Source organism: Montipora foliosa, chromosome 4 (genome assembly GCF_036669935.1).
Source record: "Montipora foliosa isolate CH-2021 chromosome 4, ASM3666993v2, whole genome shotgun sequence".
Classification (NCBI taxonomy): domain Eukaryota; kingdom Metazoa; phylum Cnidaria; class Anthozoa; order Scleractinia; family Acroporidae; genus Montipora; species Montipora foliosa.
Window position 1 is genome coordinate 47,462,743 of NC_090872.1, and position 17,500 is coordinate 47,480,242.

The 17,500-nt window shown below is 40.1% G+C and overlaps 3 protein-coding genes across 3 annotated transcripts; all 3 read left to right on the top strand.

Moving 5' to 3' along the window:
* Positions 1 to 556: 556 nt before the first annotated feature.
* Positions 557 to 985, top strand: LOC138001491 (uncharacterized). Its single transcript, XM_068848107.1, has one exon. The coding sequence runs from the start codon at positions 557 to 559 to the stop codon at positions 983 to 985; it is 429 nt and encodes a 142-aa protein (XP_068704208.1).
* An 11-nt stretch (positions 986 to 996) lies between these two features.
* Positions 997 to 1,908, top strand: LOC138001492 (uncharacterized). The gene has a single exon (XM_068848108.1). The coding sequence runs from the start codon at positions 997 to 999 to the stop codon at positions 1,906 to 1,908; it is 912 nt and encodes a 303-aa protein (XP_068704209.1).
* A 303-nt stretch (positions 1,909 to 2,211) lies between these two features.
* LOC138001493 (uncharacterized) lies at positions 2,212 to 3,108 on the top strand. The gene has a single exon (XM_068848109.1). It carries the CDS (start codon positions 2,212 to 2,214, stop codon positions 3,106 to 3,108), a length of 897 nt encoding a protein of 298 aa, XP_068704210.1.
* Positions 3,109 to 17,500: the final 14,392 nt, after the last annotated feature.

Sequence of the window (17,500 nt, forward strand, 5' to 3'; positions counted from 1 at the left end):
TCTCTTTGATACAGGCTCGCAGAGGACGTTCATCACAGAAAACACGAGGAACCGACTAAACCTCAAAACTATACGCAAAGAACTCCTTGACGTAACCACATTTGGCGATATCAAAACCACCAGAAGAAACTACGACGTAGTCTCACTCAATCTAGATATGGGAAAGGAAAGTTCATCATTAACGGCATTTGTAACTCCTACAATCTGCCCACCACTGAAGATAAAAGCTTTCGAAATTCCCCCCGGAACTAGAAGGTCTAAAACTAGCGGACACACATATCGGAAACTCAGAAGTGGATATACTTATCGGAAACGACCAGTACGGTCGCCTGATCACTGGCAAGATGATCAAAACGAGTAAACATTTCAAAACACAATCAAATTCAACGACACTTCGGGTAGGCATAGTGTTGCATTGCCGTGGAAAGAAAACAAAAACGATCTGCTGTCCAACCTGAACCTCAGTGTAAAACGACTAGCCAGTCTCCAGCGAACCTTAAACGTCCACTACATCCCTCACTTCCCAGTGTTTAAAGAGGATAGCGCAACAACAAAAATGAGAATAGTCTATGACGCCTCAGCAAAGCAAAACTCCAATTCACCAAGCTTAAATGACTGTCTTCACACTGAAGAGAACCTAATGCAAGACCTGACAGGAATTCTTCTCCGATTCAGAGCACACAATGTGGCATTCATCGCCGATATCGAGAAGGCATTTCTCCAGATCAAACTCCACCCAAACGTTAGAGACGCCACGCGATTTCTTTGGCTTAAAGACATCAACAAACCAGCCACCGATACAGATAACTTACGAGCATATAGGTTCCAATGCGTCCTATTTGCAACAATCCAGTATCCCTTAATGAAAGCAAATACGTGGATAGCTACTGACCTCATCAACTCAATGTACATGGATAACGTGGTGACGGGGCTGACAGCCAGGAAAAGGCCATGGAATACTATACATTATCACGAAAATATTTGAAGGACGCTGGCATGAATCTGAGAGAATGGAATTCGAGCTCACCAAACCTTAACATCAAAGCAAAAGAAGACAAATGCGCCCCTAAAAATCCGCAAACCAAAGTACTAGGTCTAAAGTGGGATGCGACACTGGACACGCTATCACTCTCACTCGATAACATGATAAACGACATTTTGCAAGCTACTCAACAAAAGATGAGCAAAAGGTCTGTCCTAAGCATCGCCTCAAAAATATTCGACCCTTTCGGATTTGTTGAACCTATCACCGTTAAAGCAAAGATCATGATACAAGACATATGGAAACAAAATATGACTTGGGACCAAGAAATAAGGAATGATTTAAAAAGACAGTGGATTAAATGGCTCGACGACATTAAAAACCTGTCCATGTTCAAAATACCAAGACCATATTTCAGTGACAACATCACCAGCAAACAACTTCATATATTCTGCGATAACAGTCAACGAGCCTACGGTGCGGTTGCATACCTCCGAGGAACATCAGGAAACATGACGCAAACAAGCTTCGTAATCGCCAAAACAAGAGTCGCACCCGTTAAGACGCAAACACTTCCACGATTGGAACTACTAGCAGCACTGTTAGGAGCCAACCTAGCAACGTACATCACGAAAACTTTACAACTCGGAAAGGAATGCGAAATCGTCTACTGGAGCAAGTCACAAATTGTGCTATCGTGGCTTTCATCCAACAAAAGACTGCAACCATTCATACACACGCGAATACGCAAGATAACGCAAATAACAGGGACACATAAATGGATGTTCTGTCCCACATCCTCAAACCCTGCAGACTTAATAACACGAGGAATAAGCACAACGATGTTCTATCAGAATAGAGCATTATGGTTTGAAGGTCCATCGTGGCTAAAAGCACCGAATGACCAGTGGCCACAAGTTCAGTAAAAGGAACCTATCACAGACATAATCGACAGTCCACAAATGCATATAATAGTCAAATCAGATAGCCCTAACATACTTGACTCAATAGACTTAGAGAGGTACAGCACCTTAAACAGAGCGATCCGAGTAACGGCCACACTCCTTCACTACACAGATATATGGCGAAAAAGGAACACAAAGTCTACTATTACAACTGAAATAATGCAGGGTGCTCGACTTGCATTACTAAAAGGAACCCAAAGAAAATACTATGAACGCGAAATCACTTGCTTAAAGGCGAAAACGAAGTGAAAACAACCGGCTACCATGCAACAACTAGGACTGTTCCTCGATGACCAAGAAGTACTTCGCTGTCGTGGTAGACTACACTATGCAGACCTTAACTATGACACAAAATTCCCAATTTTGTTACCTAAAAATAGCATATTCACTTCATTGGTCATCCAACATACACATACAATGCTCAAACACGGTGGAGTTCAGGACACATTAACTCAAATAAGACAACAATTCTGGATAGCCCAAGGTCGACAACTTGTTAAAAGGCTCATATCGAAGTGCGTTATATGTAGAAAACATGAAGGACCACACCTTCATTCTGTTCCAACACCACCATTACCCAAAGAACGGATCTCACAGTCACAGCCCTTCCAACACACAGGCATCGACTTTGCAGGTCCTATGTACGTCCGTAACAAGAATACTACATCGAGCAAGGTCTATGTATGCCTATTCACCTGTACTGCCATAAGGGAAACACATCTTGAACTGGTTGAAGACCAAACAACTGAAGCCTTTCTTAGAGCATTCAGACGATTTATAGGCAGAAGAGGCGTTCCGGAGACAATCATCTCTGACAATGCCAAAACGTTCAAAGCAGCCGCACAAGACCTAAAAACTCTACATAGCGGAATTCTCTCTCACACTTCAACTCAGAAGTTCCTTGCAAACAATGGCATACATTGGAAATTCATAGCCGAGAGAGCTCCGTGGTGGGGAGGATTTTATGAAAGACTGATAGGAATGACCAAAAGATGCCTGAAGAAAACAATCGGTAAAGCCTCCCTAAACATGATAGAACTAAACACCATACTGATCGAGGTTGAAGCTGCATTGAATAGCAGACCGCTAACGTATTCCTACATGGGACTTAATTATCCCCTCCACTTACGCCAGCACACTTCCTGTGTGGACATCGATTGATGACATTACCTGACCACACGCCGAAAGATCCTCAAGAGGATCCAGACTATGACCCCTTTGCAAGCTCTGAAAAGGAACTCGTTAAGAGAGCTAAATATTATGAAGCGATAATGCGGATGTTTTGGAAGAACAAGACTGTAAACGCAACACAAATCACCAAACACCAGTCTCCAGGGGGGATGTGGTACTTATACATGATGACCTTCCACGTTCAAACTGGAGAATGGGGATCGTAACAAACCTTCATCAAGGAAGAGATGGTCAAGTCAGGTATGTAAACGTGAAGATACACCCAGGAAAAGAACTTACGAGACCCATTGAAAAGCTTTATCCTCTTGAGATCAAAACAAACGATCATGATGAGGATAATAGACAAACCCAAGAACTGGGGACTGAAGAAGAAAAGATGAGACCCCCGTCAAGACTTGCCGCTCGAAAGGCAGCATTGAAGAATATCAGAGACTTATAATGAACAATAGCACGCTGAATAATTTATACTAATGTAACTACTTGATAAACAACTAATGGTATAATTGATGTGTAAGGTACAGATTAATTGCCGGCCCGCGAGGGTGTTCTAAATAAGATAATCGTTGTAATAAGGGTAATTAGTGACGTCATAGAGCGCGATCTCTTTAATCCAATAAACCTACTGAATGAACCAGGACTTATCTTTTATGTTGTGTTAAAATCGCAACAACATCTTCACTTGCATCTATCAAATCAATTCTTCTCGTAAAGCAGTCTGGAGTAAAGTGAACAGAACAAAGCACCAAAGTCTTTGTAGGCCGAAAATCAGCACGGCGTCTACACACGAACTTAAGCCACTGGTTTCTCGAAACCTCGTTTGTGGGGAACAGATGCATTGAAAGTCCTGGTGTTGCATTCCATGTTATTGCAACTTACTCCCTCCCGGGAGACATTTTCTCCGCTTGTCCGCCATGTCTGTCATTGAAATGTAACACACTAATGACGTCACAAAGGCATTTTGGCTGCGCCAAAAATCAGAAATTTTTGTGTCCGAAGTGCATTTTGAAGCTGCGAAAAAAATCCGATTCATCTTGCACATAAGCCAAACATAATTTAGAATCAAACAGGGTGTATATAAATGAATGAAGGGGTAGTTTCTAAAGAAACTGTGGTGCTGCGTCGGTGGGGAAGTAGTATACAAAAATTTGGTTTATCAACGGAGTTGATAATGTAAATTGACCACCGTACAGAGATGCTAAAAGCTGACGTTTCGAGCGTTAGCCCTTCGTCAGAGTGAATCGAGGGATTATGGGTTACATGTAGTTTTTATAGTAGAGTAGGAGCTACGCTATTGGTGGTAACATGGCAACGTGAAAAGTAGGAATATATTAGTTAAATGAAAAGCGTTCGTTAATACCGTAAGGATTAAGGGTGCCGATTTGAAAGATGAATTTTTGTTCCAGATTCTTGCGGCTTTCCGTCGTACCTAGATGTAGGGAAAGGCCGCAGATAGCCATGTGTTTTTTGGAGTGGTTAGGCAGATTAAAATGGCGAGCGACTGGCTTAGATGCATCCTTGTCATTCTTCTCAACATCGCGAAGGTGTTCGCGGAATCGGTCACCTAGTCGTCTACCTGTCTCACCAATGTATAATTTATTGCATAACGTACAGGTTATGCAATAAATGACATTTGCGGAGGTACATGTGAAACGATCGGTGATCTTAACAGATCGCTTAGGTCCCGATATCTTGCTAGTGTTAACAATGAAAAGACAAGTTTTGCATCGTGGGCGCGCGCATTTGAAAGTGCCGGGTTGCTCGTTGGTTTTGAGCGCGCTTCTAACTAAAAAGTTGCCTACGTTTTTGTCATGTTTGAATGAAATAAGTGGAGGTTGCGAAAAGATTCTACCAGTCTTTGGAGTAATTTAAAATTACTAAGAATGATGCTTTTGACTGCGTGATTATGAGGATGGAAAGTGAGGGTGAATGGAATTCTGTCATCCTTATCTTTCTGTGACGTTTGTAGTGACGACTGTCGATCAAATTGTTGGGCGCGATGATGGCCCGCTTTGACCACAGAGACAGGATAGTCACGTTTTTCAAAGAACTGGCACATCTCCTCTGATTTGCTGGAAAAATCGGAGTCATCACTACATAGACGTCGAAGTCTAAGAAATTGAGAATAAGGAATGGAGTTCTTGACATGTGATGGATGTGACGATGAATACAACAAATAACTGTGTGAATCAGTAGGTTTGTAGTGCACACTAGTACATAGCACGTTGCCTCTAATAGAAACTTTGATATCTAGGAAAGCCAATGAAGTTTCCGAAATTTCCCAGGTATATTTAAGAGCCGGATGAAAAGAGTTGACGGAAGTTATAAATTGATCGAGTTCTTCTCTGCTGGATGAAATAGCGCGGATGCAGTCGTCGATGTAGCGGCCGTAGAGTTCAGGTTTGGGGCCGTTGTACTGATTAAAAAATTGGTGTTCAACGTATCCTACAAAAAGATTGGCATAGCTAGGTCCCATTCTTGTGCCCATCGCTACACCATTAATTTGTTTGTAATAGTTGCCGGCGAATGAAAAACAGTTAAGCGTTAAAACTAGTTCGGCAAGGCGGAGGAGCGTTTCCGAGCTAGGTTCTTTGACAGTTCGTTGATCGAAAAAGTGTTTAAGTGCTTGAAGACCTTCGCTGTTGGGAATGACTGTGTATAGAGATGTAATGTCCATGGTAAAAATAAGTTTGTCTTGGCCGGAGAAATTGAAATCGCGGAAAATTTGTAGTGCGTGTGTACTGTCTTTAATGTATGATGGCAAAGATTTGACGATAGGCGTCATAATCCTGTCTAAGTAGCTAGAAATGAGTTCGGTGGGGCAACTACAGGCAGAAACGATAGGTCGACCTGGGTTGTTGGGTTTGTGAATTTTAGGCAAGAAGTAAATGCACGAAGTTCTAGGGGTGTTGATGATGAGATTAGTGGCAGTGTCCGGTAATTCTTGATTAACTATAAGATTTTGAATGGTGTCTTTGACAAGTTTTTGATTGTTGGAAGTGAGATCTTTAGGGATTTTGGCATAAAACGAGGTATCCGAAAGTTGCCGCAAAGCTTCTTTTTGGTAAAGGTCGGACCGCCAAACAACTACCACGCCGCCTTTGTCGGCCGATTTGACAACTATGTCGTTGCGTTTACTAAGATTTTTAAGCGCCGCCCACTCTTCCGAGGAAAGGTTGGAAAATTTAGTGTTGCGATTGAATTTAAGTTTGTGAATGTCGTGACGGCATTTTTTGGTGAAAAAATCTAAAGAGGCAAATTGTCCCTCTGGGGGAGTCCATTTGGATTTGCGAACTAGAAGTGTTTCAAAAATATCTTTATTAGAAGTGTCCGAATCATCCTCTTTGTCGTGAAAAAAAGCTTTTAACTGAACGCAGCGAAGGAATTTTTCAACATCTTGCTTAATAGAAAATTCGTTGGTGCGTTTGGTAATAGCGACAAAATTTAGGCCCTTACTGAGAACAGATTTCTCTGAGTCAGTAAGCGGAAGATTTTCTGGAATTGTAATAACGGTATTATGGTTATGCAATGTTGTGTCGTCGGTAATTTGCGGACCTATTAATTGTTGAAGTTTAAGAGTCTTGGTTTGGTGTAAATGGTCAAACAGTCCAGAATTAAGTTGTCGGATTTTAGCGCGAATCGATTGTACTAAAATTGCTGGACAGATTTTGGAAAGTTCGGAGCGGCAATGAAGAATTTGTTTGTCAAGTGCGATTCGTTTTTGGCACATAGCTCTAATTGTGATCCTCATAATATTATGTGAAAAAGAATTTTGCGCACATCGAATTTGGTGAAGATAATGATTTGAGTGAGAGAATGTAGACGCCTGAAAGTTTGAGCGAAAACCTTTAGGAATGACTTTAGAATTGAGGCAACGGCCGATGAAGTTGATGTGACTACAAAACCTAGTTTTGGGGGAAAATGAGAGTGGCTAAACGGAAAGCTAAGTTACTGCTAAGTGTGGGAAAAGGAAAAAGATAACTTACGATTTCCTGGCGTAGCTCCTTGGTGAGTTTCTTCAAGCTTGGCATCGTCGTCTTGGGTCTCCTGTTAGAAATCTGTGGATTAAAAAATACTAGAACACAAGGTTAGTGGTCGCAGCGGTTGAATACAAATGAATGAAGGGGTAGTTTCTAAAGAAACTGTGGTGCTGCGTCGGTGGGGAAGTAGTATATAAAAATTTGGTTTATCAACGGAGTTGATAATGTAAATTGACCACCGTACAGAGATTCTAAAAGCTGACGTTTCGAGCGTTAGCCCTTCGTCAGAGCGAATCGAGGGATTATGGGTTACGTGTAGTTTTTATAGTAGAGTAGGAGCTACGCTATTGGTGGTAACATGGCAACGTGAAAAGTAGGAATATATTAGTTAAATGAAAAGCGTTCGTTAATACCGTAAGGATTAAGGGTGCCGATTTGAAAGATGAATTTTTGTTCCAGATTCTTGCGGCTTTCCGTCGTACCTAGATGTAGGGAAAGGCCGCAGATAGCCATGTGTTTTTTGGAGTGGTTAGGCAGATTAAAATGGCGAGCGACTGGCTTAGATGCATCCTTGTCATTCTTCTCAACATCGCGAAGGTGTTCGCGGAATCGGTCACCTAGTCATCTACCTGTCTCACCAATGTATAATTTATTGCATAACGTACAGGTTATGCAATAAATGACATTTGCGGAGGTACATGTGAAACGATCGGTGATCTTAACAGATCGCTTAGGTCCCGATATCTTGCTAGTGTTAACAATGAAAAGACAAGTTTTGCATCGTGGGCGCGCGCATTTGAAAGTGCCGGGTTTCTCGTTGGTTTTGAGCGCGCTTCTAACTAAAAAGTTGCCTACGTTTTTGTCGCATTTGAATGAAATAAGTGGAGGTTGCGAAAAGATTCTACCAGTCTCGGGATCATTTAGGAGTAATTTAAAATTACTAAGAATGATGCTTTTGACTGCGTGATTATGAGGATGGAAAGTGAGGGTGAATGGAATTCTGTCATCCTTATCTTTCTGTGACGTTTGTAGTGACGACTGTCGATCAAATTGTTGGGCGCGATGATGGCCCGCTTTGACCACAGAGACAGGATAGCCTAAAGACTAGTCTGTTATAGCAAATGTATCAAGTTTTGATATCAAGAAAGTTTGTTTTAAATTTTCCATACACATTGTTCACATTGTTCTTGATTGCCGAGCGTCAAGCTTGTCAATATTTGTTTCTTACCAAATCTTTGTTCTTTGTTTTCACAGATCGAATAGGCTTGTGAAATCATGATTCTGTTGTTGTGACAACTTTTTTTAGTCCTATTGTCGTGATAAATAATAAAATCAGTTCGAATTTTCTTTTTGTTTTCAAGCAGTAGTTTGCCCAATTATGATAAAGTTCTTTTGTGATCACTCAGTTATAAAGACAAGCGTGCGATTTTTCCGCAACATTCAACAACTCTACATCATGGGGAAAAATGAAAAAAATGAAAAAAAAAGTTCTTATTCAGTGGATTACCAAAGATAAATGGAATGGCGTGAAACAAAAAGTTTAGAGAACAGACATAAAGCCCGCAGAAGAAAGATTTACATCCGGGCAAGAAGCGCAGCTAAAATGGAGCAGCTGCTGGTAGAAGGTCCTTGTTTGTGAAGATTGGTCGTCCAGACAAAGAAAGGGTGAGTTTTTCTTGCGAGAGCACGTCTTGTTATAACATATTCACTCACGTACGAACTTGTCAGGAAGTGAATTTTAAGCTTCTTGATTCTTTTAGCCACATCCGATAAGGCCACGCTGGAATCTGCCACAACAACTGACAATGAAGATACTCCGCTTAGTGTCCATGTTATGCTCAAAGAAAAAGACCGATACCAAGCGTTTCTCGCTGAGCAAACTGACTGCAACAACAACTGGTGAGTGGAGAGATGTAAGAGATTCGCTGCAACAGCAGAGAGAACATCAGCTGTAGCTGGGTCGCTGTTGCTGCATCCCCAGTTAAGACCAGCCAAACCCCAATTGCAGTTGTCCCTCCTTCGACACGCCAATGACCTAGCTAGCAGAGAGAAGGCAGCACAAAAGATGATGGACAAGGCCAAGCGGTCGAAAGAGGAGCTGACGAAGGAGCGAGACAGAAAGCAGCTTGCAGACCTACATGTTCAGCGGCGTGAACAGAATGCAACTTATACGGAAATCTTGAGATGGTAATTTAATGATCCTATAGAATTATTTTCACCTCATTCCTAGTCAGATCATTCCATTTTGAAATTGCAATGTTTTTAAAAGTGTTCATGTTAGGAAAGCCACCTGGTTCGTTTATATCAATTTTTTTCGTTCGATCGCGAGTCCGATAATCAAACGTATCAGTCCCCTGCTGGGCTCCCCGTTCTTCTAGTACTTACGATTCAAGTCTGACTCAAACTGATCTATATTGTACTTAGACTAATATAACACGCACTTTAGAAAGCTATGCTGTTTTCTTTTTTTGCTTAAGACCAACAAAACTATTCAGTGCCTGTGGCAGACTTGTTTCTACAACACTTGACTCTTGCTAGGTAAGCAACACGACCAATATAATGACTAGCGTTTGGACTTTGTGTCATGCTAGATGCTGGTAATCATGCAGGAAGCCCTGACGGGGTTATCAACGCAGATGGCCACACAGTTCCAAAAGTTATGTGCCAGCGTAACAGATATACAACATCAGCTGTCAGCCTTGGAAGAAAATGTTGCCATTAGTTCATTGGCGAGTATTTTGTATTTTTATCGGTTATTGGTTACTGATCATATGCAGATTTTCTGTTGTGCCTGTTTCGGTTGCTTACAACAAAAAAAAGGCTCATATTTATTTCACTGTATTTCTCCCCAGCTAGCAGTATCTGAAGGTGCAGAATCGTTACGTACACAATTGCCACCCACAGTCAATGAGGCTTGTAACGCTGATTTGGACTTGATGCTGAATTCGCAACTTCACACAGGCTGTGTCTTCCACACCTTAACCCCAACCCGCGCCAGCCTATGAAAGAGCATCTCTCTCTGTGACCCCCAAGAACCTCGTGAGTTTTGGGATTCCGCAAAACCTGATTGGCAAGACAATGCAGGCCATACAGCTAAGTGAGAAAAGGCACCCTGTTGACCCTGAAGCTGTTGCAACTTCTGTTTACCAAAGAGGAAATCGTAGCCTCTAACTGTGGTGGTAACTTTGGAAAGAACCAGCAGGATGAAATTCGCTTGGAAATGATTCAACATGAGTGTTTTTTTTTTTTCTGGTAAAGAATTAGGTTTCAGCTCTTGGCAAATTGGGACCCAAAGTCCTGTTTGCTAACAAAATTATGACAGCAATCTCGCCTTATATGGCAAAAGGATTCCAGACCACACAAATTCACGAGCAAAAATTTACAATAAAGTTGACAGTTACTTGTGAAAATACATTGTTCGTGGTTAGTCTTATGAAGCTCGTTTCATCCCGACCAAAAGACTCATTGGGCATCACGCCCCCAGTCCCGTTCGCTAACAAAATTATGACAGCAATCCCGCCTTATATCGCATAAGGATTCCAGAATGCATAAATTCATGAATTAAGTAAATGCATGCACAAGATATAGTTCATGACAGTTGCTTGTGTATTGTTGGGGTCAACAGCTCTGGCACTAAGTGTTCTTTATAAAAGGTTGTCAACGTCTTTAACATGGCTCCCCAGAAGTCTCTATTGAACTCCACTTCAACAATCATGATTCCCTTGTTAGTGTAAATAATTAAATCTGCCATTAACAGACCAGTTGTAGCAAGTTCACCTTGGATTTGGCAATACCATTTTGTCTCTCTCTTAAGATGATACTTTCCGTCTACTTTATGTACATATTCAGATGCAGCAATGTGAGGGAGTAGACTACGTTTAGAAAAAAGACTTTTTACCTCAATTACCCTCTTTGCACAGCAGAGGCAATGACGAATACCATCTGGGCTTGACACCGAGGTATGGCCAGGACACATTAAAACAAGGCCACTTTTGCAAATAACCAATCCCTTGTGCTTTTTCTGAACCTTTTTAAAGTACAAGTCTAATGTCGAGTTCTCCTTTTCATGCCCCGTTCTAAATTGCTCTGGTTGCTTTTCTGGTGGAAGGGGATGATAATTTAAAAAGTTCTTTAAAACGTTTATCCTTGTTTGTGTTCTCCCGAAGGTGACAAATTCGATAAAAGTTTGACCCTCTAAGTCTTCCTGTTCTCTGCTTTGACCAAAAATCAGTCTGCCCTGGTTCTTTGTTTTCTCACAGATCATGTCAGCTTGCTTTTGAGTTACTGCTATTTCCTCAAAGAATTGGGACACTTTCTCTGCAAACACAGGAATGGAACGGAGCAGAATGGAATATGCCGGAATGAGGCGGAATAACACCAGAATGAAATGAAATGAACAAGAATGCTACCGGAATGACGCGGAATGACACCGAAATAAAGCGGAATATACCGGAATGAACCTGAAAATGCCAAAATTTGGTGTTTTAGTTAGTGCCGACCGATTTTCGGTGTTGTTACAGTCAGCTTTTTTTGGGTCACGTGATTCGCCAAGGGAATTTCGTGTGTTTTTGCCTTTTGTAACATTTGGAACAGGTATATCCGTCGTGAAATGAATAATTATTTGTTGTGGAAGTAACATTTTTTCGTGAACAATTACAGTAGCAAGGGAAACAATGTTATTCTAATTGTTTTCTCCATGGATCTCGGTGGCGGCTTTCACTGTGCGAGTCAAAAAACTTGTGAACATTTTTATTTCATTCTGACAGGTCAATTGTGTATTAACCAATCACAATTAAGTTCAGTGAAACACACAAACTAATTACCATTGCTGCTTGCCAGCTTCCCATGACCACACGTGATGGAGATATGCGGAAATAGATTCATGGAAACAGCTGGAAGACTCTTTTCTCTTCCCGATTATTGGCAATAATGCCATCGAACCTCAACACAGTGTTTCCTTAATCGAAGAAAGAAGTCAGAAGCACAGAAAAAAGATCAATCGTTGATAATATATTTACATGAAGACTTGTGACAACATATGAACTCGTTCGGCAAGCCTTGGTACTTCCCCTTTAATGTAAACTGTGTTTTTTTTTTTGTTAGTCTCTCTATTCTGCAACACTTATTCATTCACAGTCTAGAGAGATAAAAATTACTTTTTGTTCCTTGTCATCCTGGTCGACGCTAATCAGCTTGATTCTGGTGTCCTTCTGTTTTATTCTGCCTTATTCTGTTGTCATCCCGCCTCACTCCGGTACAAATGTATATTCCAGTACCATTCTTGTTTATTCCGTCTCATTCTGGTTCTCATTCAGTTTTATTCCAGAGTCATACTACCTTGTTCCCGTATGTTTCGATTTAGTTGTGTGGCATTCTGCCTTATTCCGGTGTCATTCCGGCTCGTTTCGGAATATTCTGGTACCATTTTGTTAATTCCGTCTCCTTCCAGTGTCATTCCACCTCATTCCATTCCAGCATATTCTGTTCTGTTCCGTTTCTGTGTTAAGTAACGCCCTACCCTTGCAAGCTTTTGAAAGATTTACGATTTTCTGCCCTGTATTCTTCCTCAGAATCAATGAAATACATATAGAGGTCGGCAAAAGTGAATTCAGGCATACCAGAGAAATCATAGAACCAGTTCTGGATAAGCTCAGGTTGTGGAAGACATCCCTTTGTTGGTTTCCAGGTTCTGTTCGATAACTTTCTTCCAAGTCTTCTTCGTCGTCTTCGTCGATCTTTGGTAATTTCATTTTAAAAGCTTTCTGGGGAGAGCTCTACTAGTTCTGCTTTACGTTTTGCACGACCTTGGTCGGAACTTGTATTCCTCAATTTGGCAAATAGTCTTTCAACCAAGCAACATTTCTATCTTTGAATTGCTCGTCCATCTTGAAAACTATGCCCCTAAGCAGTAGGGCTAACGCTCACATGGTTCATATAGGGTAGAAAACTTAGCACCTCACATTACACTCTAATCAGTTAAGTCTGTCCAAATATAAGTTCTACACGGCCAACGTTTGCAAAAAGGTAATCCTTTCTATGCACCTAAGCCTTGCTTTTGCATTCAAATTCACTACCAGTCTCTAGCAGCAAAACATATTGGAATAGGGCTATTGTTTCCTTGCTATTTTATCACCCTTTCTACTCCAAATAAAAGAGTAAAAGAGTGTTTCCAATTATTTAAGAAACAAATTATTTCTGCGTTACCAAACCCAGCCGGAATCTGCGTTTCATTTCATGTTTTTTTTAATTTTTTCTGTGTCAGTAAAAGTCTTGCCTTTTTCACCGCCATGTGATAATGGTAGGAGTTGTTGATTTCGTTGGATACAGAATTATCGGTATCATCATGTGCCTCTAAAGATACAACCCAATGCAAAGTAATAACCCATACCCCTCCCCCGACGGTATTATTGCTATATGAGCACAGCCCCCCACTTATTGACTATTGCTCCACAAGGTCACAATGTTACTTTATAGACCATAATATCCCTATATTTCTCTAAATGAGTTCATTTCAAAGCATTATGTAAGCTGATGATATGAATGACCTTTTGGTGCTTATAGACAATCAGTGGCAAAAGTCTTGGGACACTCACCATTTGAAGTTGGTTTTCTTACTGAGTTTGAAAAAATTGCCCCTTCCCCCCAGAACAATGTTGCCAATAGTGAACATACATTTCCTTGTCTATTTCAACATTGATTGGGGGGGGATGGGGGGAGTTTTTATTTTGAAGTTTTCAGTGGAATTTTGACAGTTATGCTTAGTTTCTGACGTCTGAGAGGTTTTCAGGCCCATTCTTACACAAGCGTCCCAACTACTTTTGCCACTGATTGTAGGTTAATTAGTTTGCTTTTTTGAGCGTTAAAATAGAATTTTCGGTCCTAGCCTTCTGTTACAGATTGGTATATTTTTTAGGTCACCGATCCAGATACTAACCCCGCCAAAAGCTGTCAGAGAGGCTCAGAGTGCACGCTTAAACTTGTGGTGTTTAGAAGTTGTGAGGGAGCTTGAAAATGATCAGCATGTCAGCTGGGTTTAGTACTTTGCTAGTAACCACATGTCTTCTTGAATCTCCTGGAAGACAGTTGACAATATGGAATAAAGTGCTGTATTACTGGACTTAACCACACTTATGCAATGCGTTTAAAAAAATTTTCTAAAGATGACAGGATTTTTTTCTTTCTGACAAATGGTTAATAGGCTGGTAGCCAGGTTTTTACTCTCAGAAAAAGATCTGTTTTGTCGTATGAGCGTGTGAGCCAAAGGGCGTCTGCTGGCACAACTTCTAGGTGACCCCTTAAATTGTCTTAACTGGTTTTTTTAATGAACATTGACATACTAGGAATAACATTTTCTTTGACACACAATGACTAGTGGAGCAAAATTACAGAATAAAGCTAGATGAGGTTAGAAAGCTCTTAGCCTCATAGTCCTGAAGTAACATTTTATCCAATCAACTTGATATGTCGAAAAGATGACAAACCGCGAGTAATTATTTGCAAGTTCCTGTATCGTCCACAGAGGTATAAAGTTATCCAGAAGAAGCGAGATCTTGTGGATGGTATTTGGGTTTCCGAGGACCTAATCTGGGAAGATCGTGAAGCAAAGAAAAATCTAAAGGAAGTTATGAAGGAGGCATTTGAAAACGGGAAAAAGCCTAGATTCTCTCGCAGAAAACTTTACATAGATGGAGCTCTATATCGCAAAACATAACTGCATGGTCAGGTTAGAATATGTAGACATTATTATCTCGTACTTACGTTAGTATTTTTTTGTTTTGCAATTTCTAAATCAACTTTGTGACTATAAATGACAAGCGACACATGTGACCCAGATTTAAATCTTCAGTCTTTTAATGACCATGGGATGTTTACATTAGAAGAGCTTGAACAACTTTCCCATGTTGTCAAACCTCAACTCTCGGCGCTTCACATAAATATAAGAAGCCTAAGCAAGCATTTAGACGAGTTATGTCATTCATCTCTTGGATTCATTTCCCTTCCAGTTAGATTTGTTTGCTTGTTCTGAAACTTGGATTACCCCGCAAGTTGACATAAGCAGCTTGCAAATCTCAGGTTACAATATCATAACTGACAATCGCACGTTTTCTACAGGTGGCGGAGTTGCTTTATATTTAAAGTCAAGCTTTGAATATCATTTGAGAAATGATTTAAAATTAGCTGGTGTTGAAAATATCTGGGTTGACACGCAAGACTTGCTTATTGGCGTTATTTATAACCTTCCCAGTAGGTCCCAACGCGATTTCATTGATGAATTTCTGTCCTTTTGTCTAAGAAAAAGTGTCTGATCTTAGGTGATTTCAACATCAATACACTCGTCAAGAGTACAATAGCAAAAGAATACCTCAACTTGATCTATTCAGAAGGCTTTAATCCTTTGATCCTCGAAGCAACGCGCGTAACTGAGTCAACAACAAGTTGTATAGACCACATTCTTTCTAACTTTGTGTCTTCAAGTACTAGTGGTAGCATTGCCCTAGAAATAGCTGATCATTTGCCAGTTTTTACTCTTTCGTATGACCCTACGCAAAGTCCCTTCCCCAATAAAATTGAAATTAGAGATTTTAAAAGGTTCGATAAGATTGCTTTCCAAAAAGCATTGAGGAATGCTAATTGGACAACAGTATACAAGAGCTATGATGTAAACGAAAGCTTAACTAGATTCCGTCATACTTTCAATAGCATTAGCAATGCACATGCACCGCTTAAATCGATTAATATAAAAAATACGTCCGACAAGCCGTGGATGACGAAAGGATTGAGAAAATCAATCAAAGTTCGTAACGAGCTCTATAAAAAATGGTTGACAACTCAAAATATTTATTATCATAAAAAATATAAAATTTATCGAAACAGGATTGTCTCAATTAATAAAGCCCTTCGAACCTTATACTACGATAGTGTACTTAAGGACTCCGCAAAAACAAAAAAAATGTGGGATAATGTTAACCTTATAATCAATAAAAAGCGGCCATCCTCGAACATTGACAATCTGAAAGTTAAGGATAAAGATCTCCAGCATCCATCTTCAATATCAAATGCTATTAACAGGTACTTCTGTAATGTTCCGACTGAACTTGCATTGAAACTGCCAAAAGCAGATCGCCACTACTCAACCTATATGAAGAGGAAAAAATCAACCTTTCGCTTCGCTCAAGTAAATGAAACCGAGGTTTATCTACTATTAGAAAGTATTGACACAAAGAAATCTTTTGGCTATGATAACGTACATCCGCTCTTATTATCCTCTGCTGCACTTGAAATATTTCGACCGCTGACACATATCATAAATTTGTCACTTAAACATAGCATATTTCCTGATAACTTGAAAATTGCCAAAGTTATACCAATCTTTAAACAAGGCTCTCGTTCTTCATGCAATAACTATCGTCCCATATCAGTCCTTTCAGCACTAAGTAAAATCTTTGAGAGATGCGTTCTTAACCAATTATCATTTTATCTCACCTATGAAGATATTTTGGTACCAAATCAATATGGCACTAGATCTGGCATGAGCACGGTTGACTGCTTGGTAGACCTTATAGATGAAATAACAAAAGCCCTTGACGAAGGAAATTATGCCATTTCCATATTTCTAGACCTAAGTAAAGCATTCGATATGGTCAACCATTATATCCTATTATCAAAACTTGACGTTTATGGTATACGAGACATTGAAAACAAGTGGTTTAGATCTTACCTAAACAAAAGGAAGCAAAAAGTGTTTGTTAATGGCGTTGAATCTGACTTCCTAGAAATAAACTCAGGAGTACCCCATGGGTCGATCTTAGGTCCGGTTCTTTTTCTAGTTTATATAAATGATATTATTAATGCAACTAACTACTTTTCCATACGACTATTTGCCGATGATACTTCGCTGACTGTGGCTGGTAAGGAACTAGAGTTATTGCTACAGTTAATAAATTCTGAATTGCCAGCAATTTATGAATGGCTTTGTTCTAACAGATTAACTTTGAATTTAAGTAAAACAAAATACTTAGTTTTCCAACCGAGACAGAAAGTTAATTCTAACTTACACCCTCCTTTAAAAATTGCCGACCAATATCTTGAGCAGTCGTACAACATTAAATACTTAGGATTAGTTCTTGATTGCTTTTTGTCTTGGAAAGATCACATTGACCATATTAGTAGTAAAATCAGCAAAAGTGTAAATATCATCGCAAAGCTGAAACGACATGTAACAAAGCAGTCTTTGATAAGTATCTACTACACACTTGTCTACCCCTATTTAAACTACGGCTGCATTCTGTGGGGTAATAATTACGAAGCTCCAGTATCACAATTGGTAAAGCTGCAAAACCAAGCTGTAAGAGTTATTAATAATGTTCCACTTCGAGATCATATTA

Excerpts from the sequence above, each read along its gene's own strand:
- LOC138001493 (XM_068848109.1), top strand. The coding sequence starts at position 2,212 with ATGCAACAACTAGGACTGTTCCTCGATGACCAAGAAGTACTTCGCTGT.
- LOC138001492 (XM_068848108.1), top strand. The coding sequence starts at position 997 with ATGAATCTGAGAGAATGGAATTCGAGCTCACCAAACCTTAACATCAAA.
- LOC138001491 (XM_068848107.1), top strand. The coding sequence starts at position 557 with ATGAGAATAGTCTATGACGCCTCAGCAAAGCAAAACTCCAATTCACCA.